The sequence below is a fragment of the Zootoca vivipara genome, chromosome 7, assembly GCF_965207765.1.
Source record: "Zootoca vivipara chromosome 7, rZooViv2.hap1.1, whole genome shotgun sequence".
Lineage (NCBI taxonomy): Eukaryota > Metazoa > Chordata > Lepidosauria > Squamata > Lacertidae > Zootoca > Zootoca vivipara.
Genome location: NC_142590.1, coordinates 55252614 through 55280103, shown reverse-complemented (window position 1 = coordinate 55280103; position 27490 = coordinate 55252614). Strand labels below are relative to the sequence as shown.

General features: G+C 43.7%; 1 protein-coding gene across 2 annotated transcripts in view; it reads right to left on the bottom strand.

The window, feature by feature from the left end:
- Positions 1–27490, bottom strand: part of TMCC2 (transmembrane and coiled-coil domain family 2) — a 94310-nt gene that overhangs the window by 53783 nt on the left and 13037 nt on the right. For both annotated transcript variants that reach the window (XR_015951097.1, XM_035122736.3), the window contains exon 3: positions 18537–19076. Coding sequence is in view for 1 of the 2 variants with exons in the window: in XM_035122736.3 (XP_034978627.3) it covers positions 18537–19076 (540 nt within the window). In the remaining variant the exon portion in view is untranslated. The remainder of the gene's footprint in view (positions 1–18536; positions 19077–27490) is intronic.

The following is a 27490-nucleotide window of genomic DNA, read 5'->3' as shown; positions in this document are numbered from 1 at the left end:
CCCTTTTTCAAGCATGCTAAGTGAGCAAGAGGCATGACCATCGTGTGTCAGCAGCAGGGGCAGGCCTACCCTTCTTATTTGGTGATCACTCATAGCTGAGTAAGATTGTCTTCCACGAACACAGTCTTAAAGTGTGTCCATAGGTGACTGTGGAGGCCAATTCTGGATCCACACGTCCTTCCACAGTGGGAACATAGGTTTCCGGGCAAGAGTTGATTATGGTGAGGGTTTGCCAAACGTGCCTTCCTCTTAGCACATTTCTCCCTTTCGTCCTGAGTTTGAGCTTCTTCAAAGTCCACAACACCTTTGGTAAAGCCTGTTTGTTCTCCAACTGGAGCACTTCACAGTCACACACACACCCTGTCACACATTCTTTTAATGAGTGCAAGGGGAGCATCTGGATCCCCTTACCCATTGTTGGTAGCCTGGCAGCTCATCTGAAATGTCCCCAGACCCATTGATAGGTCCCTTCTGGAAATTCTCCATGGACCCTTCGCTTGAGCCCTGTCTGCTGATCTCTTCACCTGAATAAAGGCTGTAATAATGAGGCACTGGAACCATTCATTAAAATGTGAGTGAATCGGTTCCAGAAAGCAGGCCAAGGCAGATGATTAATGCCAAAAGGAAATAATCCTACCGTGAAGCACCAGTTTCCTTTATTGGACTGGTAAGTGCTTTTACTTACTCAGCCCAAAGCAGCACAATTATGAAGGGCTTTAAACTAAATGAAGTCAAGTGTGTTTTTTTTTGGTGTGTGTGTTCTTAAGTATAGCAAGCAAAGTTGTTGCTTTAAAAAATGCTGTGTGTGGTTTCATCATTGATTTTCAATTGCCTGAAAGCACCAAACCATTTTAATTACTATACTGAAAAGTTCTTGATTGTAGGGGATTCCTTCCTAACTAAAAGCTATCAACTTTAGACTGATTTGAAGTTCTAACGTGATACGTGTTCCACTCACAGCAGACCTACAATCTCAGACAGTGTCTCCTCGACATTCACCTTCGTGCCAGTAGCAATTATTTTGGTAACATTGCAAAAAGCTACAAATCAGGAAAAGACACTGCCTGTCCACAGCCATAAGATCAAAGCTTCTCATGACCTACTTGCAAGGCTGAGAAAATGCACTGGCTATTCCCATTGTCCAGATAACAGACACTGGAGATTTAATTAAATGGACAGCAACTGGTTTCAGATTGTCACAAATTTAGCTTCAATTAGCTTTAGTCTCCAAAACAACAGAACGTAGCCCAACTGGGACAGGTGTTGGGAAGGTTCCAAAAGATTCCCACAGGGAGGAAAGGGAAACTAGAATCCATGAAAGGAAAATGTTTTTAAAGCAACTGTGCCAAGCAATACTTTGGACTTTCAACATACATGCTATTATTATCAGTATTACTGTATTTCAAAAAGTAACTAATATGGGACTCAGCCACCACGTATCCATTACCAGTAATGACAACTGGTAGAAATGAACAAAGGCCCTGAAGGCCAACCGCAAGGAAACATGTAAAGATCAAGGAATAGTCAAACAATAATTTCACATGCATACAAGTGAAATCAATTATTATTATTATTATTATTATTATTATTATTATTATTATTATTATTATTATCCAGTGCCCACTGGAAAGCTTGCAGTTATTAAAATAAGTTTCCAAAACACAATGGGCCATATTGCAAATGAAGATTCCTCCTTTACTGCTAAAAGTTCTGAGGCAACAGGATGCAATGAGCCCAAAACATGGGCCAACAAAATGATATGATTCCATCTACTCTGTGGATAGGTCTACAGAACAAACTGCTCTGTCCCATTCCAACTTATAGCAGTGAACATCACTGCTGCAGCTTCTGTGGCATTCTGCTCAAGCAAAACAGGACAAAACGGAATAGCTTTGCCCTGCTTGCCTCAAAAAGCAAAAGGAAATCTTCTTGTCTCTGAACAGCACAAAACTATCCAGAGCTAGGCTCTCTGGATCAGTTTGTGAGCTTGAAAACAAGACACCTGGAGGAAGTCCTGCCCTTGGCATACTCCTCCTTTGACTCATGCATGCTTTCCCTATAGTATACTAAAGCCACAGCTCCCATTACCAGCTCCAGTGGAACCCCTGCATAGTCACTGTGAAAAGAAGCCATTGATAGTATGGTCCTCCATGAATTTGTCTAGTCCTCTTTTACAGTCATCCAAGTTGATGGCCATAACTACCTTGTGGAAGCAAATTCTGTGATTTAGCTATGGACTGTTTGCGTAAGTTCTTTTTATTCTCTGTCTTGAATCTTCCAACATTCTGCTTCATCTCTCCCCTCCCCCCCAAATTCTAATACATGAGAGGGAGAAAAACTTTTCTCTAGCTACTTCTTCCACTCCTCTCATAACTTTATGCCCCTCTGTCATGGCCCCTCTTACTCACCTTTTCTCTAAATACGGTACACATGCCCCAAATGTTGCAGCCTTTCCTTATAGATGATCCATCCCCTTGATCACGTTGGTTGTGCTTTTCCAACATTTGCTGCTAACAAAGGAAACTTGGTGCTGTCATAAAATGACAAGACCCAGGTTCCTGGAGTTGAAGCCATTACAATGAAACTGGATTGCATTTGCAAAAGAGCTAGAGCTAAGGGTGATATCTGTTTATTATGTTTTGAGTCTGCTTTTGAGAAAATTATTGTCTCGGAAAGTGGCTCACATCAATACAGAAAAAAGGGGGGGGGAGATGCCAAGAGAAAAAGACAAAAGGAGTGGAGGAAAAACAGAGGAGGGAGATCAGTCCTTTTAGGCAAAAAAAAAAGTCCTAAGCAATTCACATTTATATCCATTTTGGGCAGGGCTGATCTTACCTTGTTGCTGTTCTTGCTTGAATGACTCGTGTTCCTTTGGCTGGTGGATGGGGCCAAAGTTTCCTTTCCCCTTTGGTTCTACAGTTCCGGGGCAAGGAGGTGGGAAGCAAGCTCCCTGCAGCTGCTCCTTTTGTGTCTGTTGGATGGGGCCAAGTTGGTCTCCCCTTTGCCATGATGTGGCTCCTGAGAGGCAGGGCAGGAGGAGCAGATCCCTCTACTCCCCTGGCCTTTGGGCACTTGGCCAATGGCAGAGGCCAGAACATGCTGCCCTCCAGCTCTGCAGTCCCATGGTAACTTCATCAGTGACTGGACTGATGATTTTCCTTGATCGCTTCCTGATTTGTGCTCCTCTTGCATTGCACGGTTTATTAATAGCCTTGCATGAAAGCAACAAACTTGTTTCAAGAGACCTACATGCTTAGTGCTAAATGCAAGCTCCCAGCGTTTTGTGAACAGCTTTGACTTTCACACCCTAAAAGCACACCGGCAAATGACCCCTCCTAGAAATCATGCCCCATGTCCCTAAGAGGCCATTTGTTCTGGAGGCTTAAGTTTAAGTGCCAGCAGGTGGATGAAAGCCGTAAGAGGCACATGTAAGAAATCCCTCTCAGGGAAAGAGAAAAAGGTAGAGTCAGATACCTTTACTGTTGCAACCTCTTCCCGGTTGGTTAGGTCAGCCAAGATCACTGCAAGCTGCACAGAGAATGGGAAGCATAGTCCTTCAAGTGCAGCGCAGAGGAGGCGTAGATGAATAACACAGCCATTTCTTTATGGCATCAAGAGACTACAGTGGTATCTCGGTTTAAGTACACAATTGGTTCCGGAAGTCTGTACTTAACCTGAAGCAAACTTTCCCATTGAAAGTAATGGAAAGTGGATTAATCCATTCCAGACGGGTCACCGGAGTACTCAACCTGAAGCGTACTTAACCAGAGGTATGACTGTAATTGGTTCCGGAAGTCCATACTTAACCTGAAGCATACTTAATCTGAAGCGAACGTTCCCATTGAAAGTAATGGAAAGTGGATTAATCCGTTCCAGATGGGTCCGCGGAGTACTTAAACTGAAAGTACTCAAACCGAGGCATACTTAAACCAAGGTATGACTGTAACCGGAGCCATTCAAACTGTTATACAGTATATGGATGTGTATGTTTTAGAATGTTCTTTGATTCATAGGTTTGGACATTTAATATATTGTTAAAACACATACTGTGCATATCACATGTGGAAGAATGATGAGCATGCATATGTATGTATGGTTTTTACAGCATTAATTAGGCCACACTGCTGCTGGGGCTGGAATGGCACTAGAGTCACTGAGATGTTAGGACATAACCTCCATTTGCACACACACGTGGTTCGCACATGAGCCCATTCATCCATGCATGTGTGCGCACACACAAAAACATACACAATAGGAATCACTGAACAAAGATGGAGGCTTTTGTTTCACAGGACATGGAAAAAATATACGACACAGTACAGGTTACTGAGTTACTGCCTTTTCAGAATAAACTGTGATGGTGGTGGTGGTGTTTTTCCATTGCTCTAAGAAGCCCCCTCAGCAACAAAACCCTTAACTTTCTTTCCTGTGGCATGCTTGATTATTCATTATGCGGTGGTTGTGTTCATTTAAGCTTTCTTACCAACACTTTTGCTTAATGCACACAATTTGGCACTGTTGCAATGGGAGGAATTAGACTCTGGCTTTGGAGGGAACAATAATTGGTCCAAGCGTCCTTTAGTGTCAAGTCAGTTTCTGGCAGATCATGAAGAGCGGCAGTACAAACCTGTTGACTAGACAAAGGCTTATCTGCACACACCTAAATTAATCTTGTTAAAACCACACGCAAACTCAATTAAGATTAACTAGCACTATTTAAAGCACAAATGTTCAGTGAACTCAGATTAATTTTTTTCCATGTTAGGACTTCTGTTTTGCTATATTCTTTTTCTAGGGGATTCATTTCACCCTTCTTTTGTGGAATTGGTAGCAGAATGCTAGACACGCTTCAAAATATATAAAAGGAGAATTTTAGCTTACTAACCCAATCTATAATATGAATCTAAAGTCATGAATTGTTAGAGTTATAAAAATGCATTTCTGGGCCTAATTCAAGGTACTGATGGAGGCCAAAAAGGATGGGGTCATATTACCTTCAGGACTGCCTGCACCCATGTGACCACGTCCATTATCACATACCTGCATCTAAGGAACTGCTTATTACCTCCTCCCCCTGGTGAGACCAGTTAGACTGGAGAGCATATGAGACAGAGCCTTCTCAGTGGTGGCCCTGCAGCTGTGGAAATATCTTCAAGTTACCATTAGTTTGGCCTTTTCAGTTCTGGTATTCAAGAAAACTTGTGTTTTTATGATTGCCTTTCCAGAAGAGAATTTTCATGATTAATTCAGTGTCATTAGTCTGCTTGACTGTATCCACCCAGCGCTTCATATTCCACCTGCAATTCTACAATTTTATTTATCGCCATACATTGTGTTGGCCCTGAAGAGTGATTAAATAACTGGAAATAAGTCTATGTGATACAGGAATATTACAATCATTCTAATGGCAAGCAAGCCCTGATTTTTAAACTCTCATGTTAACTACAGTATATATATATTTAATGGGGTGCCAGTTTTGTCTCAGGTTTTAGATGGACATTAGAAAACTAAAACATGAATGCATGCTAACAAGTAGGAGAACAAGATGCTGTCTTTAATATTAGAGCCTTTTGAATAAGTCTCTATTTACAAACATCCTACTATTCTATAAACAGGTGTATAACAGAACAAAAAGAACCATCAAAACATGGACTTGCCAGCTTTTTTTCTGGGACAGGTCCTGTGTTGTCAGGAGGACACATGCCCTAAACTTTTGCTTATGATGCAAGATACACAGGGCCTACGCAATGAAAATGGTGGCAATCCTTTGAGCGTCCTTGAGAAGCACCTCCTCCAGGATCCATTTAGTGGGGTGCCCCATTCCCTTGGAGGGGCAGGCAGGGGCTTACAACCTCCCCTCCGACCATGACTAGGCTTTACGCAATGTCTTCTCCACCAAAGTTGTGACAATTGCTATGAAGCAGGAGAAACCCGCCAGGGTCAGTAGGGTCAATAGACCTGGTGGGAAAACTCCTCATTGGCCCCAAATATGGTGAGCAACTTTGTCCAAAGCAAGGTCAGATCCAACCTACCCACCAAAGTACCACCACAGCCCTGACATACACAGCAAGTGAAGCAATGTGGGGGCAGGAGGATTGGGCCCAATGCTGATGTGCAACAGCTGTGACACCAACTCGGGATCCAACAAATCCAGGGCTGGCTCAACCCTATTCCTCCTCACACTTGGAATGCCCTGTTTGGGAGCTTTCTTCTTGCCCATGCCCGCAGAGATACCACCATGGACTATCCACATGCCTACTCAAGCAGTCACTAGGAAGCTGGCTGAGAAGATGGGATGAATCCTTCCACCTAATCCAAACACACACACACACCAACCCAGTGTAATAAGGGCTTGGACTATCTTCCAAACCATTAAAATATGTAGTGGTGAAACTAAAAGGTAAGGTAAGGGATCCCTGGATGGTTAAGTCCAGTCAAAGGAGACTATGGGGTGTGACACACATCTTGATTTCTGGCCGAGGGAGCCAGTGTTTGTCTACAGACAGCTTTCCGGGACATGTGGCCAGAATGACTAAACTGCATCTGGCACAATGGAACACAGTGATGGAAACCAGAGCACACAGAAATGCCATTTACCTTTCTGCCGCAGCGGTACCTATTTATCTACTTGCACTGGGATGCGGGTGGCGCTGTGGTCTAAACCACTGAGCCTCTTAGGCTTGCCCATCAGAAGGTTGGTGGTTCAAATTCACGCGATGGGGAGAGTTCCCATTGCTCTGCCCCAGCTTCTGTCAACCTAGAAGTGTTGACACCAGGGTGTCATAAGAATGATACCTGGCAAGTCTGCAATGAAAGCCCTGAAGAAAAACATCATTACTGCCCTCACAATGCGGCAGGGCAAAGGAAAGATTAAAATTCTTGACTACAACAGCAAAAATTTACTGTGGCAATACAGAATCAAATGTACTTGCATACAGGAAGCTGCCCAAAGGTAAAGTATAAACAATGCTCTGCAGGAAGCCCAAACCAATCTCAATGTGGATCTCCCATCAAATTCTACAAACAACAATATAGCTTCCCTGCTGTCCTTTCTTTGCAATTCTGTGTGTACAAAATTCTATCTCCAACTTGGTGAAAAATTCAGGACCTTTTCCTAAAAAAAATAAGAACGGGCTGTTGCCACAGGCACAATAACAGTTAGATGGATGGTTCGTGGGTGGGGGTTTTTTTAAGCCAACAACAACTAGGCTTTTGCTTGGGTCCTTATGGCTGGGTGCATTATGTGCTCGTGCCTGTCTGCTGTTGCTATGTGCCAAACGGCAATTGAAATAAGAGAAGAAAAATGCCAATGCCGCTTTTCCATTGCCTCCTCATCACGCAACAAAAGGACCAAGATCACATTTCATTCTTTAGAGTAACGCAGAAAGCAATTCATTTCAGCCGCTCAAGGGGGAATTGTGGGTTGTCATGATCCATCTGTGTCTCTCCTCTGGATCCTTTTCTTCTGAATTTATAAATCAGCTTGCCAGGAGGTCACTGTGCTGCTGAATGGTATCAGCATGGAACAGGAGCCTGTCACCCGAGACCTTTCGTTTCCTTTCAAGCAAGAAAAGCTCTGTTGGTGGTACCCATCATACAGGGCACCTCAGTCGCAGCAGGCATAAAAGCCTTTGGAACGGGAGGCCAAGAGGCTATTTCCCCCTAGTTTTTCAGGGCCTAAATAGGCTTTTGCTGAAATTAATGTAAGTATGGGGTAAATGTTTTCAATTTCAATTTGTAGAAAGCTTTTTTTTAAAAAAAAAAAATCAGTCTTGGGCTAACTTTAAAAGTATCCTGTTTTTGAACAGTTAGTTGTTTTTAAAGAAATAAATACTCAATATGTGGTTTGGGATATCCTTCTGCTTCAGACCCAAATGTCAGCCTCAGATGTTGAAACTGAAATCTGCAGTGGCCTCCACATTTCATTTTTGGTTATGAAATTAAATCGGGACCAAATAAAGCAAGCCCTGCCCTGTCTCTTCTTACCACTAATCAAATGGTTTCCATGAGCTTTTAATGTTTGGTTGGGGATAGCTTTGCCAAGGCCACAAAGGGTGCAGAGAGGCCACCATAGGACTGATTGGTGCATATGAGCCTTAGAGCTGCTAGAGCTAACATAATAACTGGAAACACAGCTGCTTCTTCCAGAGCCTCACAGCCTCGTTGCCTGCATAGTTTTGTTTGTAAAATCTGTTTTTACAAGCCTTTGAAAGCTGCTCTGCATTTCAGCTTACAAACACGTGAATGTGGCTAAACAGATTCTTATACAGATAGGAAACTTGCTTGTTTGAATCTTGTCAGATTCAGGCTTAGGAACCCCCACCCCCCGCCGCCGCCATTTATTGCAGAAACAACCCTGAGCTCACAGTCAGCAGAGACCTATAGACAGCTATATCTCCCTGACTGGTGTCTAAAAACATGGTATAAAGGTAAAGGTAAAGGGACCCCTGACCATTAGGTCCATTCGTGACCGACTCTGGGGTTGCGCGCTCATCTCGCATTATTGGCCGAGGGAGCCGGCGTATAGCTTCCAGGTCATGTGGCCAGCATGACAAAGCCACTTCTGGCGAACCAGAGCAGCACATGGAAACGCCGTTTACCTTCCCACTGTAGCGGTTCCTATTTATCTACTTGCATTTTGACGTGCTTTCGAACTGCTAGGTTGGCAGGAGCTGGGACCAAGCAACGGGAGCTCACCCCGTCACAGGGATTCGAACCGCCGACCTTCTGATCAGCAAGCCCTAGCCTCAGTGGTTTAACCACAGCGCCACCTGGGTCCCTAAAACATGGTATACCCAACTACAAATATGGACATCCCATTCACACAACAACAACAACAACAGGTGCACACCTAAAGATGTAATATATGAAGTGACCCTTAGATTACTATAACATATTCTCTGGAGGTTGCCTTAGATGACTGCGAGGAAGCTGCATACTGGTGGCTTTCCTAATGAAGTGTGTTTGTTTGAAGTGTATTATCTTGTTTATTTGTTTGTTTGTTTGTATGTATGTATGTATTTTCAAATTCAATAAGTTTATTGTGCTAACCAAAGGTTAGTACAAAACCATACAAACACAGATGATATAAAACAAAACTTCTACTTAAACAACAGAAGCATGTTATCGCAAGCAAGACTATAAATGAAGAGCCGCCACAACAACATGCAGAGCATTTATTATTATTATTATTACTTATTAAATTTGTATACTGCCCTTCATCTGAAGATCACAGCATAAGTTCACAACATAAAAATACAAAATGAAAATACAAAACACATAATGAAACAAAAGCAAGAGCAAGGCAAACCAATAACCCACCCACCCCCACAGACACATTTAAAAGGCCAGACGCAAAAAGATATGTAATGAAGGTGTCAGGTGAGCCTCCTTGGGGAGAGCATCCCATGAAAGGCCCATTCTCATGTTGCCAGCCTTCAGACCTCTCATGGAGGAGGCACATGAAGAAAGGCCTCAGGTGATTATCACAGGGTTTGGGCCAGTTCATGAGGAGAGCTGGTCCTTGATGTATTGCAAGCAATGCCACCCTTCCCTATCTTGGACTGCCATTCCAGAAGGATACCATGGTAGATGGTACTGAAAGCCACTGAGAGGTCAAGAAGAATAAAGAGGGACACATTTCCTCTGTTTCTCTCCCAACAGAGGTAATCAAGCGGGGCGACCAAAGCAGTTTCTATGCCCAAAGTGGGCTGAACCCCCAGAATGAAATGGTTCTAATGAATCAGTTTCCTCCCAAAGCGCCTGAATCTGGTTCATAACCACCCGCTCAAGAACCTTGCCCAAGAATTTCATTGTAGACCTCCGAATCTCCCTTACAATTTACTGCTATTCGGGATTTTTATTTTAAAATGTAAAGCCTGCCTCATCCTTTATATTAGGGCTTTTCTTCTGCTGAGGGCCACATTCCCTCTAGAGCACAGTCATACCTCGGTTTAATTACGCTTCGGTTTGAGTACTTTCAGTTTAAGTACTCCGCGGACCCGTCTGGAACGGATTAATCCACTTTCCATTACTTTCAATGGGAAAGTTCACTTCAGGTTAAGTACAGACTCTCAGAACCAATTGTGTACTGAAACCGAGGTACCACTGTAATCCGTTAGGGGCCATGTTCCAATAGTTGATGGAGCCATATCTGATGATGAGCAGAGACAAAAGTGTTCTGGATGAACTCATCTAGAACAGAGACTCCCCCACCCGCTGGACTTCAATCTTCACCTCAGATTAGAATTCTCAATCCTATGCAGATCTCTCAGAAGTAGGGGTTATTGTCAAATAAATATACACAGGGATTGGGAGGAGCTGCTTGTTTTTAAGTAGAACAGACCAATATAGCTACCATTCCAAAAAGCACTTTAGTGTGTCAAAGAGAGAGAGAGTGCACAGATGCCTACCAATTTGTCCTCAGACAATTGGAGAAAAACTTATTTTCATCCAGGGGAAAAGTTAAATACTGCCCCTTGTGGTAGTTTCCACTGCTCTTGTTAAGTTGACAACAACTACTTTCTCGATTGGCTTTATCAGCTCTCTTTTGTTCGCTCTTGGACTCAGGTGAGATAAACATGAAAACCAGCATGTCTAAACAATTCTAATAAGCCAAGGCTTCCCAGAAGGTCAGGCTTATAGAAGTTTAGAAGTATTTGGCATCTGTAGTTGAAGCTACAAAAAAAGCCCATCCTGTTGAAAGTAGGATGGGCTGCAGCTCAATGGCCTTTTAAGCTTTGCAGGCATAAAAAGAAAAGCCCCAGTTCAGATCCTCAGCATCTTCAGAGAAAAGATCTCAGGCATGGGAAAGTTAAAGGCATAAGAAGGACCTGCTAGATCTGGCCAATGCTCCATCTAGTCCAGCACCCTGTTCTCACAATAGCCAACTAGATGCCTATGGGAGTGCTCTCCTCACTTGCGGGTCCCAGCATCCAGAGTTTCAGAGGCTTCAGCCATAATGTCAGTGGCTGATGCAAGACACTGCTGGCTGAGAGCAGCCTCTTTAATGCTGCTCTGCCACAACCTTATGGTGCAGAGTTTGCGTCCCCCCACCCTTCAGCTGATGCTCAAGAGTAGCAGTCCAACTGCGGCAGCGAGTGCACACCGTCAAATTCCTCCAGATGATGACCACATGTAGAAAGATGAGAATGTGAAGAGAGCTGTTGACTATTCCTGTGTGGCTGCTGGAAAAAGAGAGGTCACAAGGAAAGGTGCTGGCTCACTACTTGCACAGTTTGGAGTCCACTTCACTGTACAGTGGTACCTCTACTTACGAATTTAATGCGTTTCAAACGCACATTCGTAAGTCGAAAAAATTTGTAAGTCGAATCCCATAGGAATGCATTGGGAGAAAAAAAAATCGTAAGTAGAAGCAACCCTATCTAAAAATTCGTAAGTAGAAAAAATCCTATCTAAACCGCATCCAAGATGGCGGACAGAGTTCCATTCATAAGTAGAAACATTCGTAAGTAGAGTTATTCGTAAGTAGAGGTACCACTGTATCATGTACAACAGCCTTCCCCAACTTGGTGCCCACCCTAGGTTTTAGACTACTGATGCTGTGCTGGCTGGGAGTTGTGGTCCAAAACATCTGGAGGGCACCAGGCTGAGGGAGGTTGAGACAAATGAAGTGGACAAAAAGTAATAATCGGCATGGATCAATTTCTGTCTCTCTGTGAGCAACATGCAAAAGCAATTGTGCAATTAATTCCAAATAACAGACATTTGCAATTTAAGGTCTCTTTCCTTGTCTAACTAGCTCCCTTGGCTAGGTTCAGTACTGAATAACTTTGGCTCAATGCAGCTCAATGCAGCTGGGAATCTCAACATGCAGGAATGATGGGTAAAGGTAAAGGTAAAGGGACCCCTGACCATTAGGTCCAGTCGTGACCGACTCTGGGGTTGCGCGCTCATCTCGCATTATTGGCCGAGGGAGCCGGCGTATAGCTTCCAGGTCATGTGGCCAGCATGACAAAGCCACTTCTGGCAAACCAGAGCAGCACATGGAAACGCCGTTTACCTTCCCGCTGTAGCGGTTCCTATTTATCTACTTGCATTTTGACGTGCTTTCGAACTGCTAGGTTGGCAGGAGCTGGGACCAAGCAACAGGAGCTCACCCCATCACAGGGATTCGAACCGCCGACCTTCTGATCAGCAAGCCCTAGGCTCAGTGGTTTAACCACAGCGCCACCTGGGAATCTCAACATGCAGGAATGATGGGGCTATGTTTAAAAGGGCCAGGACCATAGCTCAGTGGTACATTTTTATTACACTGGGGCCAGTCACTGCCTCTCAGCCTCACCTATCTCACAGGACTGTTGTAGGGTTAAAATGAGGAGGAGAACTATGTATGCCACCTTGAGCTCCTTGGAGAAAAGGTGGGATATAAATGTAATCAATCAGTCAACCTAGCAAGTACCAAATACTTCCACAATTGCTCTGGATAGAGGATAGACCATAAGTCATTGAGGGGAAGGGAATATCCCTGCATCGGTCGTTAAAAAGCACCCATGTGCCTATAAGCCTCTACGAAGCACAGTAACCATGACAAGACACTACTGGAACATGGGAGTATGACGCATTAAGTCTCTGAGCCTGTCTGGAATGCCTGCCTAATGCATCAATAGCAATCAGCAGCAATGGCAGCAACAACAGTAGTAATAATCCTGGTGTGTGTTTCTCTCTGCCAGGCAACTGGCTTTCCATCTTTAAAGCAATCAGCTAAAATTGCAGCTCTCACTTATCTCTAACCCTCCCAGGCAAATAAGCAAGCTGGCACCCTTGATGTCATTCCAAGCTCAGATTCATTTTGGCAGGAGCCTGCAGCTCTCCAGTCGCAATACTCACTCTCTCCGTCTACAGGGAAACACAGCTGTTGGTTTTGTAAGATACAAAGCAAGAGAGAATTGAGGATCAAGACTTTATCAGTTCTATTTCTGACACCGAGAATGGATATGTTCTCTGGCAGCCCAAAGAGGGGTGCGGAAAAGGTATCAGGATACCTCTGCTAAACGATTTGGAGGATGTTGTCTTCGGAGAAGGAGACTTAAAACCTGGGACCCCGTAGTTGGGCAGTTAGTAAGAGAAACATCCACAGGAGCCCCTTATCATTTAGAAAGAAATGACAGCACTCATAGTCAAAGACAGAAGGCAGAAGGGAGCTGCGAAACGGAGAAGGTAAATGCTAGCTGCCTGCAAGCTGGTTAGCTTGCTGGCCAAAATCAATTTTTAAAAAAAGAAACCTTAAAACTGTACCACTTGGCATTAACTTTGTTCCAATGATCCAATACCTTTGGCAGGCTGAAAAATAAAACCCCTGAACATTCCACCCACTGTCCTTACCAACAAGTCACAATGAAGTACTGATGGCTGTGTGATCCAATGTTCTCACCCAAGGCATCTACTTTTCGGCCTATTTATGAAAAGGTATTGTCTCTCATTTGATTGTGCGTGTGTGCATTTGTGCATGCGCACACATCAGTACACATGTGATTGTACCTCTTTTGCACAGTGCAGGCGCTGTAACTATGTAGATAGGTTCAAAACAACGATAAAGGTCTAAGCATATGTCAGGTAAGCATATAAACAGCAGCCAGTTACCCCACCATACACTAATGTGTACAGACGCCCACACATACATACAAGAAATTATGTATACACTATAAATCAGAGAGAGCAGCAGAGGGGGATTTGGAATGTCAGGGGAGTGTTTGGGGGTGAGGCACTCTTGATACTGCCATCATTTTAAAAAAGAAGCCTAGTCTCAACAGCAAAGTTCTCATATGTCACAGGTACAGCAATAGGACCCAGACTTCAGAATGGGCTAAAAATAATATGAGAGGTTGGAATTCACCCAACACTATCCCAGACCCCCTCTTCAGTGTATATTTCCATCTGGCGAATGTGCAAGGGGCAATGCTTGCATGATCTTCCAAGCAATGTTCAAGCTCCTGTCTTATGAGAAGCAGCTGCATCCATGACCTCCACTTCGATTACTACTTGCAGTTGCTTGATAGGAAATATTTTCTACAGAGCAACAAACAGTGCATGTACAGAACGACAAGAAAATACCAAGACTTCAGTATGGAATTAGCCTGATCCTGCTGACCCCAAAGGAACCAGGCAATTTATTGTTCTCCTAGCGGAAAGGTCTTAGCAGCTGCAAAAGCCCTTACTTAGGATTTGCAAAGCTCCTCACAAACTCCCCCAAATCCCCTCACGGAAAATATTCACAGTCACATCCGCCACCTTCATTTCACCCAGAGACGTGCCCAGGCATCTCCCAGGCACCCAAAACAACACGTTTGCTCAGTAAAGATGGGCTGCTTACGCAGCATTGAAATTCAGCTCACAGGTATGGGTAATTGCTGTTTCATATCTCTCAGTGTTGTTCTGGCCAAAAGAGGAACTTTGCAAAGATGCTCAGGATAGCTTGGCTTTATGGCTGCCAAGCCCATGCAGAAGTGAGAGGGGGGCTCAGCCAGGTACACTTGCCCTGGGACTTGGAGGGCCAAGCTGATGGGGGGCCCTGCCAGGGACTGGGTGCCTTTTTGTTTGAGTTTATGACTTTATTCTAACAAGACGCCAACCCTGGATCTCAGGCAAGTTGTGCATGGGCCTGGTGGTTAAGCTTGTCCCATTGGAATCCTTCTCCCATTGGAAGTTCTCAACTAACTCCATGACAAGAGCTCAGCTCCAAACTCTAAGCCGCAGAGCAAGACCTTGTCTAACCAGATCCTCAGTAAGGTCATGTGCAACATTATTTAATACTGTGATTCTTAGGCAGGAAGATAAGGAGAGGAGATGATTTTGCTACTGTTAGAAATGGTAAACATTTTGAGATTTCTGTTCCCCGAACCTGCAGAACAAATTCAGAGTCTTCTTCTTATGCACATAAAATGGGACAATAATGGGACAATGAAGATCTAGGGCTTTCTGGTGCACCCTGTTTTAGGGGGTTTGTCTTTTGGTATCAGGAAACATATCACAATGGGCTGAAGCCATACATTGTTAATTGAGTTAATTCTGTAATTGCATATTTTAAATATTTTTACTTAATTTTAATCATAGCGTTCAGTGGTAGTGGTAATGTTGTCAACATCTATATAAAGGGGGAAGTTAATTAGAGAAGTGCCAAATGTTTCATGATTACTGGCTTGGAAACTGTTTTCACGGGGACAGAAAAAACCCTGCAAATGGTTCAAATATTCACTTTTTAAAAATTCTGTGCCTTCCATTGTTTCTGCTACTACTTCGTAGTTATCCCTGCCCCTCAAAAAAGTCATATGGGCAATCACAGCTAATCAGGGATCACATAATGAGAGGGATGATGCGGCAGCACTATTCAGCCAATCAGTTTTAACTACTTGAAATCATCACTAACGCAAAATGAAGACGATCCAGAGGGAGAGCAAAGCTTCCTGAATTTGTGAGCTTGCAGCAATCACACACACACACACACACACACACACAACTGCTGAAAGGGGGTGGCAGCATTCTCAAAAATGTTTTTACTCACCTCTAATTCTGATTCACACAAAATCATTATCTCCACTCCCAGCATTACAGGGTTGTATTCAACATTGTGGAAGCCTAACTTTTCCTTCCTCTCTTTCCCCTTCTACCCCTTGTGCTCCCAAAATCTGCTCCAGAGAGTCACCCAAATTTTGAGCATCTGCAAGGGGCTGCAGGAGGGAAGAGGGGAAGGAAAAATCCTGTTGCATTGGGGGGGTGGAGTTTGTTCTGTTAGTGGCAGCACAGCACTGGATACAAAATGCAGTCTGCACATGCTTGGTTGAGACAAAAATTCATTTCTGCACCTTTCCTCAAAATATCAGCTAGAAAAAAATGTATGGGAATTTCGCTAAACTATTTTTAACAACCAAAAACAAAGCAGTAAACTGATTAAAACCAATGAAGCCCCAATACCAAAGAGATAAAGTCCAGCATACATTTGGGTGCATACATACACAATATCTATTGACCAAGATATAGATATATGAATAGGTTTTTACGCAAGTGCATAAAAGGTATGTGTTATGACTTACTGAGTATTGAGAGGTCAGAATCAGGCACTACCTGCAACAACAGCTGTCAAGGCCAGGCAGAAAACTTTTGAGATCTCCCTCTCCCTCCCTCTCCCTCTCCCTCTCCCTCTCCCTCTCCCTCTCCCTCTCTCTCTCTCTCTGTGTGTGTTTGTGTAGAACAGGGTCAGCAAACTTTTTCAGCAGGGGGCCGGACCAATGTCCCTCACACCAGGCAGGCCCCACAAATAACCCAGAGATGCATTTTAAATAAAAGGACACATTCTACTCATGTGAAAACACGCTGACAGTCCACAGGCCGGATTCAGAAGGTGATTGGGCCGGATCCAGCCCCCGGGCGTTAGTTTGCCTATCCATGGTGTATAACAACTGTTAAAGTTGTTGCTCCCACTCCAAGTTGGTCTTGACTTGAATTTTCATTGAATGACTAGACTCTGAAAACCCACAGCTATAAAGATATCATCCACTTTCAGCAGATGACAAAGATTTCATGGACTTACTGGAAAGCGTTCTAGCTCATCAAATGGCAGCATGACTGACCATGATGCCAACTAGTGAGGTCATTCATAAAGCAAGCCTACTGCAAGCAAGCAAGGAAGCACAATGCTAAAAATAGACAACATGAAAACCAGCAAGTAGGAAACAATGTAGGTAGGACATGCAATGTTGCCTTTGTAGCCATGCAAATCCACACCCATAGATGAAGCAGTTGCCCTGATGTCTGACATTAACAGCGTAGTCACAATGTGCTACAAGAGTGGGCAGTCTGTGATAGCTACAACCTTCATAACAACAGCCAGCCCAATCTATGTGGAAATACAGAAAAAGACTCACATAAATGAATGTCAATGCATTAAAATGCCCTCCACATAGAAAACTAGGTATCATGGAAGATTCTAGCTTACCCTTCTCCCTAACATGCTATTTTTCTATGTGCAAGGAATTAGCATTAAGTGGTGCAGTTTAGATATAGGGCAACTGCCTAGCTCAGAATCCAAGCCAACTGTTCACCATTCTCAGCTGTGGTTTTTTCATTCAATGAAGGTGAGACTCTGCATTCAGAGACTCACCGCCATAGCAGCCTTGGTGCCTGGATGGAGAATCTGTGGCCCTCTAGAATTCAGTGTTTCTCAAACTTGGGTCTGCAACTGTTGTTGGACTACAACTCCCATCATCCCTGACCATTGACCACACCGACTGGGGCTGATGGGAGATGGACTGCAACAACCATCTGGAGGGCCAAATGGTCCCCAGCCCTGTCTTAGTGAAATACTGAATAATCAACATGGAAATCTAAAATTCTGTGGTCACAATAAATGTGAATTTTTCAGGGAGAGGTCTAAAGCGCTATGCAGACTAGAATACAGTCTTTTTTAAAAGATAATCTACAGTAGGTACAGGCAGAAGGTAGATTGGGATCTACTGGTAGTTTTCTAGGTGTTCTGTAGTAGATTGAGAAAAACATTTATGACTCCCAACTGTTTAACAACAAATCAACTTTTCCTACCTAAATTGGGCTGCTGCAATGAAAACCGCTAATAAGCAAAAGTGGATTTTGCCCTAAAGGACTATGAGCTCAATTCAGATATGGGACCAAAAATAAATTCCTAATCTCAGGAGATGCTCAGAGGCATAGAATTCCAACTATGTCTTTTGCAGGTGGTTCTGACTACTAAATTGTGGGGTTTGGCTAAAAAAACAAAGCTCATCCTACAACCCTGAACTCTGTCCACCCTAATCTAGGGAATGACAGAGCTTTTCACACTCTGTTAATGAAAGGACAGGCAAGCAGACATATGGAGATAATTGGCAATACTGTAATAATTTCAGAAGGCTAATTTGTAGCAATGCTGGCCAAGCTCAGCTAAGGTTGAGCCTTTTGATATGAATTCCACCCAATTTGTTTTAGGTGCATCCGATGGATGCTGCATCTCACTTTAGCATGGAGGTGCTTCTGGTGATACATGTTATTTAGTTTTCATTTAAAGCTGGACCTACGTAATTTGCACTTGCTGAAACAACGTGAGAACCAAAACACCGCCATCCTTCAAAATTTGCAGTTCTCCAAAGTATGTCATGCAGTTCTTCCAGCCAAGAAACATATACAAAATGCATTCGATGAGGTAAAATTGCCCAGCAAAAACAGGTATATTAGGCAAAACTGCAAACACAAAAATGTGTGCTGAATTCTCATGAAGACAAAAAAGACAATCACATACTGATTTGAAAGTGTGAACTAAAAGTCAAAAAATGAAAACCAAGAGAACCTGAAATTGACAGATTCACCCATTCCTATGTGCTTCTCACAAACCCTACAGGTGGCACCAAGCAACCATGCCAAGTTGCTTTGCCTTGTTAGATAAAACTCATTGGATTCCAGGGCCTTGAATTCCCTATCAAAGAGGCAGGCAACAGGAACATAGAATACTATGAAGTGAAATGGGTTTCCCAGTTACTGGACACTTCATACTTCCGGACCTTCAGTCTTACCTTGTCAGCGAGGCAGTCTGACTCTTCTGCCAGGAGGTATACGGTCCCACCCTCGGCCATAAGGAGAGCGGTGTCAGTGGTGGATGAAGATCTTGGCCGGCCTTGGTGTTGGTGCAGTATTGCTGTCAGGCTGCTATCTTGGGGAGCCTTGCGGACAAGGTGTGGGCTGATTTTCTGGGGTTCCAGGGAGCCACTCTTGGCTCGCCGGCTGCCACTGTGCAAGCTGGCCCCCCTCTTGATGGAAGGACGGGAGCGGATCTGCTGCAACACCCTGTTGAAGGCAGTGGGCCGAGCCGGAAGATCGTGGAGAGACATGGCATAGGAGACACGGTGCATCTCAGGGGAACGTTCTTTTTCGTCTGGGGAGTCGTGGTCAGACATGCCATGCTGCTGCTGCTGCTGCTGCTGCTGCTGCTGCTGCTGCTGCTGCGATGACTCCTGCGAGTTATGGTGCTCCCTTTCCCGGGACCGTCTGCGGCTATGGAAAAGATGCTTAAGGCCATGGCCAAACATAGATCCCTCAGACAGCTGTTGTATCTTCTGCGTGGAGAAGAGAGACAAAAGCATTGGAAGCACAGGGGCTACACAGGGCTTTTCTTACATAACACAGACGGCACAGAACACAGATGGGAAAATTAGCTGGCAATATTGCCACAATCCTGCAGCTGCATCTTCTGTTGTTATGAACTGGTGTAGCTTTTCTGAAGTCCAGGCTCGCCCACACATAACAATCTGGAGTACAATATTTTGCATTTCATGACCATGAACCTAGGGATCCAGCACTCTCAGCATTAATTAACCCCTGGGTTCCACCACGACCACCATCACAATTCACCACCAATACACACTTATACACACTTACTGCTCCCCCATCCGTCCCCAAAGATCCCACATCAGCTAGCACCCAGCAAGATCCATTGTCAGAGCACTTTTGCAGGGGCAGGAGGCAATGGATGCGAGCAACGTGGGGTAAGGATTATGATGGTTGTACAATATCAAGCGACTCAAAGGCTCAGAGGTCACATTTATGCCATTTAATTGCACAGGGACAATTGTGATAATGTCGTTCCCCCCGCCCCCAAGAGACATATTTCTTAAGGGGTGGAAAGGGTGCTAAACATGAGGATTATTCACCATTCCTATGCAACAATCAAAGCCTGGCATAGTATGCCCAATCCATTGTCACAGCTGGATGTTTTAAAGGAGATCACTATAGTGCATTAAGATCTGCAGCAGAGGTGGGGAAGTTTTGTGGCCCTCCAAAAGTTGCTGGGCTACAACCCCCACTATCTCCAAACACTGGCCATGCTAGCAGGGGCTAATGGGAGTGCAGCAGCATCTGGAGGGCCACAGGTTCTTTGCCTCTGATCTGCCCCCTAACTGTGACTGGTGTGGCAGCTGTTCTATGGTCATTTCCACACTTTTTGCTGACAACTCTTCAACTTGCAAAAGCATTCTCCATAGCAGGTGCTTTTCTTCCTGGCCTTTTAAATATGCTTTAACAAGATATGCTCCCTCCCAAATGAACCTGCCAGCTATAGATACCGGTATTAACTCCTACCCCCTTTGTCCTGCAAACTCTGCTTTAAGGAGTCCCGTGAGGCAGCCCAAGCTTTTGCCAAAGTCACAGCTTCACTAGACTGAGGGGGGGGGGGAGAGAGAGAGAGAGAGAGAGAGAGAGAGAGAGAGAGAGAGAGAGAGAGAGAGAGAGAGAGAAGAAAGTCTAGAAGAGAGCCAGATGCTCTATTGCTTTTGCCAAACCACAAGGCAAGCTATGGTTACAGTTACTCAAGTCAAGCCTAACCAGATGCATCTTATAGAAGCTACAGGCAATGTAACCAAATTCCACGTATAAGTGCAAAAGCACCCCATAGCTTCCTTCATTAAATCATGATTGAAAACTGAATAGGAGATTTTCCTTTCTTCAGAGTTTAAGGGGCTTTAGTAGCTAAAAGCCTTGGTTGCGGCCCACTCAGGTTTCTCCCACAATCCAAGTAACATGGGGCCGGAAAGAATGCCAGAACAAGGGACAAAATGCTGGTCTTACACCCTGGATAGCCAATGTGGTGCCCTGCAGATGTTGTTGGACTGCAGCTCCCATCATCCCTGGCCATGGGCCATGCTGGCTGAGGCTGATGGGAGTTGTGGCCTGACAACATCTTGAGAGAATCAGATTTGGCTCTTACTGTATTAAAATATAGGCTACAAAAGTCCAATGCATTTATCGCCTATGAAGCAAAAATGTTTGATACTTGCATGAAGGGATTTGAAATATAGATGATAGATAGATAGATAGATTCAAGTTTGCTTATAAGCAGAACAAACTTCCTTTTGGGACATTGCTTCAAGATGGAATGAAAGAGCCACATAATCTTTCCAAGGAAGCTGGAAGTCAGGAGCAGGAAAGTGTCGATCATGCCATATCTTGCAACAATTCAAAGCAATTAAACAACAGTTTGTCCCCCAAAAAGACCACTGGGTGGCAACTTGGGTCAGTTGCCATTTCAAATGAGCTTGTTGCTATTTTTGGAGCAGAGGACAAATTTCCCACGACATCATCCCAAATCTGTGAGTGTCTAATGCATGTGGCAAATACGGTAAGTAGATCTGCGGAAGAGAAGTGTGAGGTGGAGCTTGCTCCCAACCCGTAACTCCCAGAACCTGGGCTGCTTCGAATCCATTCATTAGTCTGTGGTGCTTATGGGGCATGGTTTGGTTATGCATGGAATGTAGATAAAAGTTTTTCCTATGTATAGATCAAGGATCCCTAGGCGATGAAATAAAAGGTATTTCCAGTCCATGTTACATGTTGTCCATAGTCACAAAAGAAAGAATTCAGCTAATGTTAGTGGATGCAAACATAGTTAAAGATTATTATTTTTCATGAATAAACTATGTGGGAAATTTTCTAATATCATTTGTAAGGTAAAGGGACCCCTGACCATTCGGTCCAGTCGTGACCGACTCTGGGGTTGCGCGCTCATCTCGCATTATTGGCCGTGGGAGCCGGCGTATAGCTTCCAGGTCATGTGGCCAGCATGACAAAGCCGCTTCTGGCAAACCAGAGCAGCACATGGAAACGCCGTTTACCTTCCCGCTGTAGCGGTTCCTATTTATCTACTTGCATTTTGACGTGCTTTCGAACTGCTGGGTTGGCAGGAGCTGGGACCAAGCAACGGGAACTCACCCCGTCGCAGGGATTCGAACTGCCGACCTTCTGATCAGCAAGCCCTAGGCTCAGTGGTTTAACCACAGCGCCACCTGGGTCCCTAATATCATTTGTATGCATCTCTAATTATGGGATCAGATCTTCTGAAGGATGACAACAAGGGCATTCTGTACATTCTACTCTCCCAAGAGAACATGGTATTTGGCCATACATTACTTCTTATCTTCTTTTATTTTTCTTGCAGAAAGATAACCTGTGATGCTCTTTCATTATTAATAAACCAGACTCAGCTTGGTTATGTGAAATCATTGATATGTAACAAGCCCAACAATGCCGAGTTCTTTTGAAAAATCTGACAAACGGTGACCCTAGAGGAGCTGCAGTTTGAAGAGCATTTAGAAAAGTGATCTAAGCAACCCACTGACAAAGAGTCAGTGCATCAGCACTCTCTTCTAATTAAATTAATGATTTTGTTTTTGAAAACAGCCGAAGACTCAAAAGTCCACTGCTGGTGCAAGAATAGCAGCTGACCTGAGACCAGGGCTTTCTTGTGGGATCAGGGCCACCATGCAGGTGAATCTTTGCATGAGAAGTGCAAGCTTCCATCACTTTCCATCAAAGCAAACAGAACTAAGCCAAGGCAGGGGTCCCTAAAGCAGAAAACAATGAGCCCAATTCTAATAAAAGAGCAGCATACTCACCTCCAAGGATCTCACACTCAGTGCAGCCTATGCACCAGTGCAAAGTTTGCACTGGTTAAAAAAAACTCTTGGAGAGATGTCAGGTTCCAGGCCAGAGGCCTTCCCTTTTAAAGCTTTTAACTTTCGGGGTGGGGGGGTGGGGTGGATTTAGATGTCAAGGCACTGCTGAAGAAAAATTGCTCCTCTGGACGTCATCTTGCTTTTTCAAGGCTTGTGTGCTCCATGTCACAACGTGGGCATGACATGGGGCAAGTGGTAGGGAGCAAATATCTAATAAATCCAAAGCAGAACACAGGGGATCTTCAGCCCACCTGTGTTCTGGTTTGCCTATGAATGCAAAACTCATTTTGTCACAAAGCTAGCCACCATATCAGAGTATTGGTCCATCAGAGTATTGGTCCATCTTGCCTATTAATGCTTATTGTAACTGGCAGTAGCTCTCCACAGTCTCAGACAGAGGTTTTTTCTAATGACCAGCTACGTGGTCCTCCTAACTAGACATGTTAAGGACTGAGTCTGGGTCAGTCCTTTCTGCATGGTCCCAACGAGGGACTTCCTCTCCCTCCTTGGAACTTCTTGGGGGGGGGGGCTTATCTGCTGTATTTGTTAACAAAAGCATTTATACAAAACATCAGTAGGGCAATCATTTAAATGACTTTGCTAATCAAGAGACATTCTAAACACCTGAATAGGCATTTCTGCTTTTTAAAACGTCTTCAAGAGATGCCTGAAAGTCAAAAGTGAGAATGCCTGCCAAATGTCTGCAGGAGGAGTATTCCACAGCAGGGAACCAGTGACATTACATGCCTGGTAGCCACTTGAGGCTAGTTGGGCTTCCAGAACACACGGCACAACTAACAGCACTCCTCTGGATGACCTCAGGAATTCTGCTGGGAAATAAGGGCTCAGGAAGTGCTTAAGACAGTGATGGCGAACCTATGACATGCGTGTCAGACGTGACACGCAGAGCCCTCACTGCTCGCACACACCCCATCAGCCCATTCGCGCTGTTGTTGTTGTTGTTCCCCACCCCCATTTGTTCTCCCGCTCCTCCTCATGCTACAGCTTATCTCCGCTGTTAAAACCCAGATCCTTTTTTGTTGTTGTTGTTGCTAGTAGCCAGAGATTGGTTTTTAACCCTTTCTGTGCTTTTTTTCTGGCGCTTTGGCAGACGATGATTGGGTGTAACAGCGTTCATTTTTTAACCCGTTCTGTGCTGGGGTTTTTTGGCACTTTGGCAGACTATGTCGGTGCTGCATGTTAGTTCCAGCGAAGGTATTATTCATCATTTATTTCTGTTCTCTTTCCCCCCCAAAAAAGCACAGTAGCTTTGGGGCATGCCCCCCCCCAAAAGCAAAGCAACTTTTGCACCCCCAAAAAAAGCTCAACAATTCTGGGCACTTTGTGATAAATAAGGGGTTTTTGGTTTGGTTTGGTTAAATAATTAGTTTTTGGTTTATTAAATACACATATATATTACAATTATACATTTTTGTTATTTAAACTATAAATATCGCGAAATTATGGTTTTTTTCTCAAAGTGACACACCACCCGAGTTATGCTCGGGTTTTTGGCGAATTTTGACACACCAAACTCAAAATGTTACCCATCACTGGCTTAAGATATCCAGGACTGGTTTTCCGGCCCTTTGTATACCAACACAAGAACCTTGAACCTTCCATGTGTTTTGCATTCCCTATGCCTGAACCCTAGTTTGAGCTCCACTGAAGTATCAGAGAAGGGGCAGAAACATTCCTTTCCCAAACATCAACTTGATCTCATGGTTCCTGGGAGCATCACATCAGCACCCCACAGTTTAATCAAAAGAGAAGAACATTTAATGTGTAGCTTTCTGCAAACTAGCCTCAAGTCACTAAACTCCCATTAGTACCAAAATCATTAGGCCTCCTTTCTTCTCATTAAAAGTTAGGAATAATTTAGTAGCCACTAAAGTTGCACAGGAGAAGGGCAAGCTTTCCTCATCAGCCAATTGACTTTAAGAATCAGAACATCTTACAGATTTTCACCTGTGAAAAGGATTACCAGAAAGAAAGGGGGGGGACCCTCCTGTATTGAATTGCTGCTTCGGGCCATCTTGATTTAAAGTTTATTCTATTTATAGAGTCTCTATGGAAACGGAGCACACGTAAGGTAGAAAAGAACTATAAAACCCACAGATTTCTGTATCATGGTACAGAATGGATTTAGATACTTCATTTGCCCTTTAAAAAAAAAGGCTCATGGGAACCAAAATGCCTGGTTCCCACATTTTAAAAATAACTATTAAAAACACTTTTTTTTTTAAAAAAAAAAGGAGACTGGGGACAGGGAAGGAAAAATCGGCTATTTTCACAGCATCACGCCATGCCTTGCGTTCTCTGCATGTTTCCTTTGGGGAGAAAATGGACAGATGACAACTGACATAACCAGACCATGCAAATGTATGCTAGCAAATTATTCTGATCTATGGATTTCTCAAAAGAACGGAAGAAAAGCCCTGCGCTGTCAGGCCAAATGTCTACCAAGCCTAACATCCTGTTTATAGGGAGGCTGTGTGTCCTACTTTACAGAGGATAGTCTTCTGTTTGAAACAGTCCTCTGTTTGAAGGGCCGTCTGGTCCAAGGCTGCATTCACACAGCAATTTATTTCATTTCCCTGACATTTCCCAAGCAGGTAATTTCCACATTAGTTTTGAGCTTTCACACAATGTAAAAAACTAACGGAATATAGCACATGTTTAGCTTTCATTTCTGTGCTATTTGATTCCAGGAAAAAATCCACGTGTAGAAAACTGTGGTAGTAAAGTGATGGAATTTGGAACAGTATACCAGCATACAGTTATTTCCTGCTGTTTTCATGTGGAAACAGAATCAGGCATGTGTGGAGCATTGCCCAATGACATCCACTGCTGTGTCAAACCACGCCCACTGGTGCGAATGAAATATAGGGCAACATGTCAGTCAGAAAGCCCCACTTCCATAGCATAACAGGTACTGCAGTGTGAAAGGGACTACCGGCAGATTCCCCACATCCAAAGGCTTCCAAAGTCCAGTTATCTTCCTCCATAAAAAGAGAGAGGAGCAGGAGCCTTGAAGCTGCCCACTGACAACACATGGACAGCAAAACTGAGTAGGCACGAAAAGAGGGCACTGGCCTTAGTCTTCTCTACCATAGTGAGATATCCAATCACAGAACTGTAGAGTTGGAAGGGATCCCAAGGGCCATCTAGTCCAACCCCCTGCAATGCAATGGAATCTTTTTGCCGAACGTGGGACTTGAACCCACAACCCTGAGATATATAGTATTTCTGTTTAAATGGTGGCCATTTTTTCCACATCTGCACATACAGTACATATAAATTAAGATAGGGGATTTTATGCAGATCTGTGACCTCTTTTGTCCTTTCTTTGTGGTGAAGTATCTCTTTCTTCGTTGTTTTTGTTTGTTTGTTTGCCAAGCATGAGTGGTCATCCTACTGCTTCCCAAAGTGGCCAGCTAACTATTACTGAACTGTACTCAGAAGCAGTCCACGAAGGCAGCAGGCCTCTCCTGCTGTTAGTTCCCAGCAACTGATATTTAGTGGCATACTGCTTCTGAACCTGGAGGGTCTGGGAGATCAGCAGAGCATCAGCAGAACCTGCCAATTGGTTCCACTAGCATAGTGGCTAAGGTGTTGGACTAGGATCTGGGAGGCCAAGGTTCAAATCCCCACTCAACCACGAAGCTCACTGAGTGACCTTGGGCCAGTCATTGCCTCTCAGCACAATTTAATTTACAGGGTGGTTGAAAGGATAAAATGGGGAGGAAGAAAGCCATGCATGGTCACCTTGAAGCTCCTTGAAGGAAAGGTGGGAATATAAAGGCAATAGGTATAGAAATAAATAAAAGACCTGCTCTTTGCCAGAACGTACAAAAGTGCAATACCATTGGTTGAATCTAATGCAGTCACTGCATGAATGGAACAGATTAAAGGAGTAGTGGGGAGGTTCCAAAGTTGCTTTGCGAGTGCAATGACTTTGTTGGATGCAACCTAATTAAAGCAATGATTTAAAATAAAATAAAAACCACCACCCATAACCTCAAAACAATAATTACATGCCACACATTACAAGGAGGACACGATAATGATAGTATGCCTCTCAATCTCATGTGACAAGAGTGCTATTTGCACAAAAACTTGCTTATGGGCCTCCCAGAGGCATCTGTTTAGCCACTGTGAGAACAGAGGGCTGGACTAGATAGGCTTTTGACCTGATCTAGCACAGCACTTTTTGTGTTAATATAATTAACCCCAAGCCTTGATATATAATAAAACTGTGTCCTATTCAATCATGGTTGTATTAACTTGCCAATCTTACCTGAGTGAGTCAATAACAGCCTTCAAAGCATGAAACTTGACTCATTTTCCAAACAATGCAAATTAAAATTTTAGACCAATTACCAATGTGCATTGCTAGTGACAAAAGTGTAGGAGTCTGTTTCCATATATTGCACATATATACAGAGATATCTTACTTATATGCAAAGGCAGACACCTAAAGCTTTTGTCCCTTTGGATAATCTAATTTATTGTTCTGGCTAAACAATTGACCTAATTAAAAAAAATAATTGTAAAACTGACTTCAAGGTACATACTTAAATGTGTTTTTATTGGAACAGCTTGCAGGGCTTGCTCTGAAGGTACTGAGGCCCAAACTCATGATAACTTTTGACACGGTAAAGTCACCGTGAAGTGATCTTATGGCAGCAATATCATTGCGTATGTGTGTCATAGCTGTAAAGTTTTCCCTTTTCTCGTGAGGAAGCCTATTCAGCATAAGGGAATTTCCCTTAAAAAAGGGGAGAACTTGACAGCTATGATGTGTGTACACTCTCGTGTAACAACAGCAAATAATTATAATGGCAAAGCAGAAAAATTCAAAAGGCAGAATTTGACCCAACCTGGTAAATACTGGTTTTTACCACTGGGGGGCAGACAAACAAAATACAGTACAGTATGACATGAAACCAACATTTGTAAATAATATAAAAAAATTCCTTCAGTAGCACCTTAAAGACCAACTAAGTTTTTATTTTGGTATG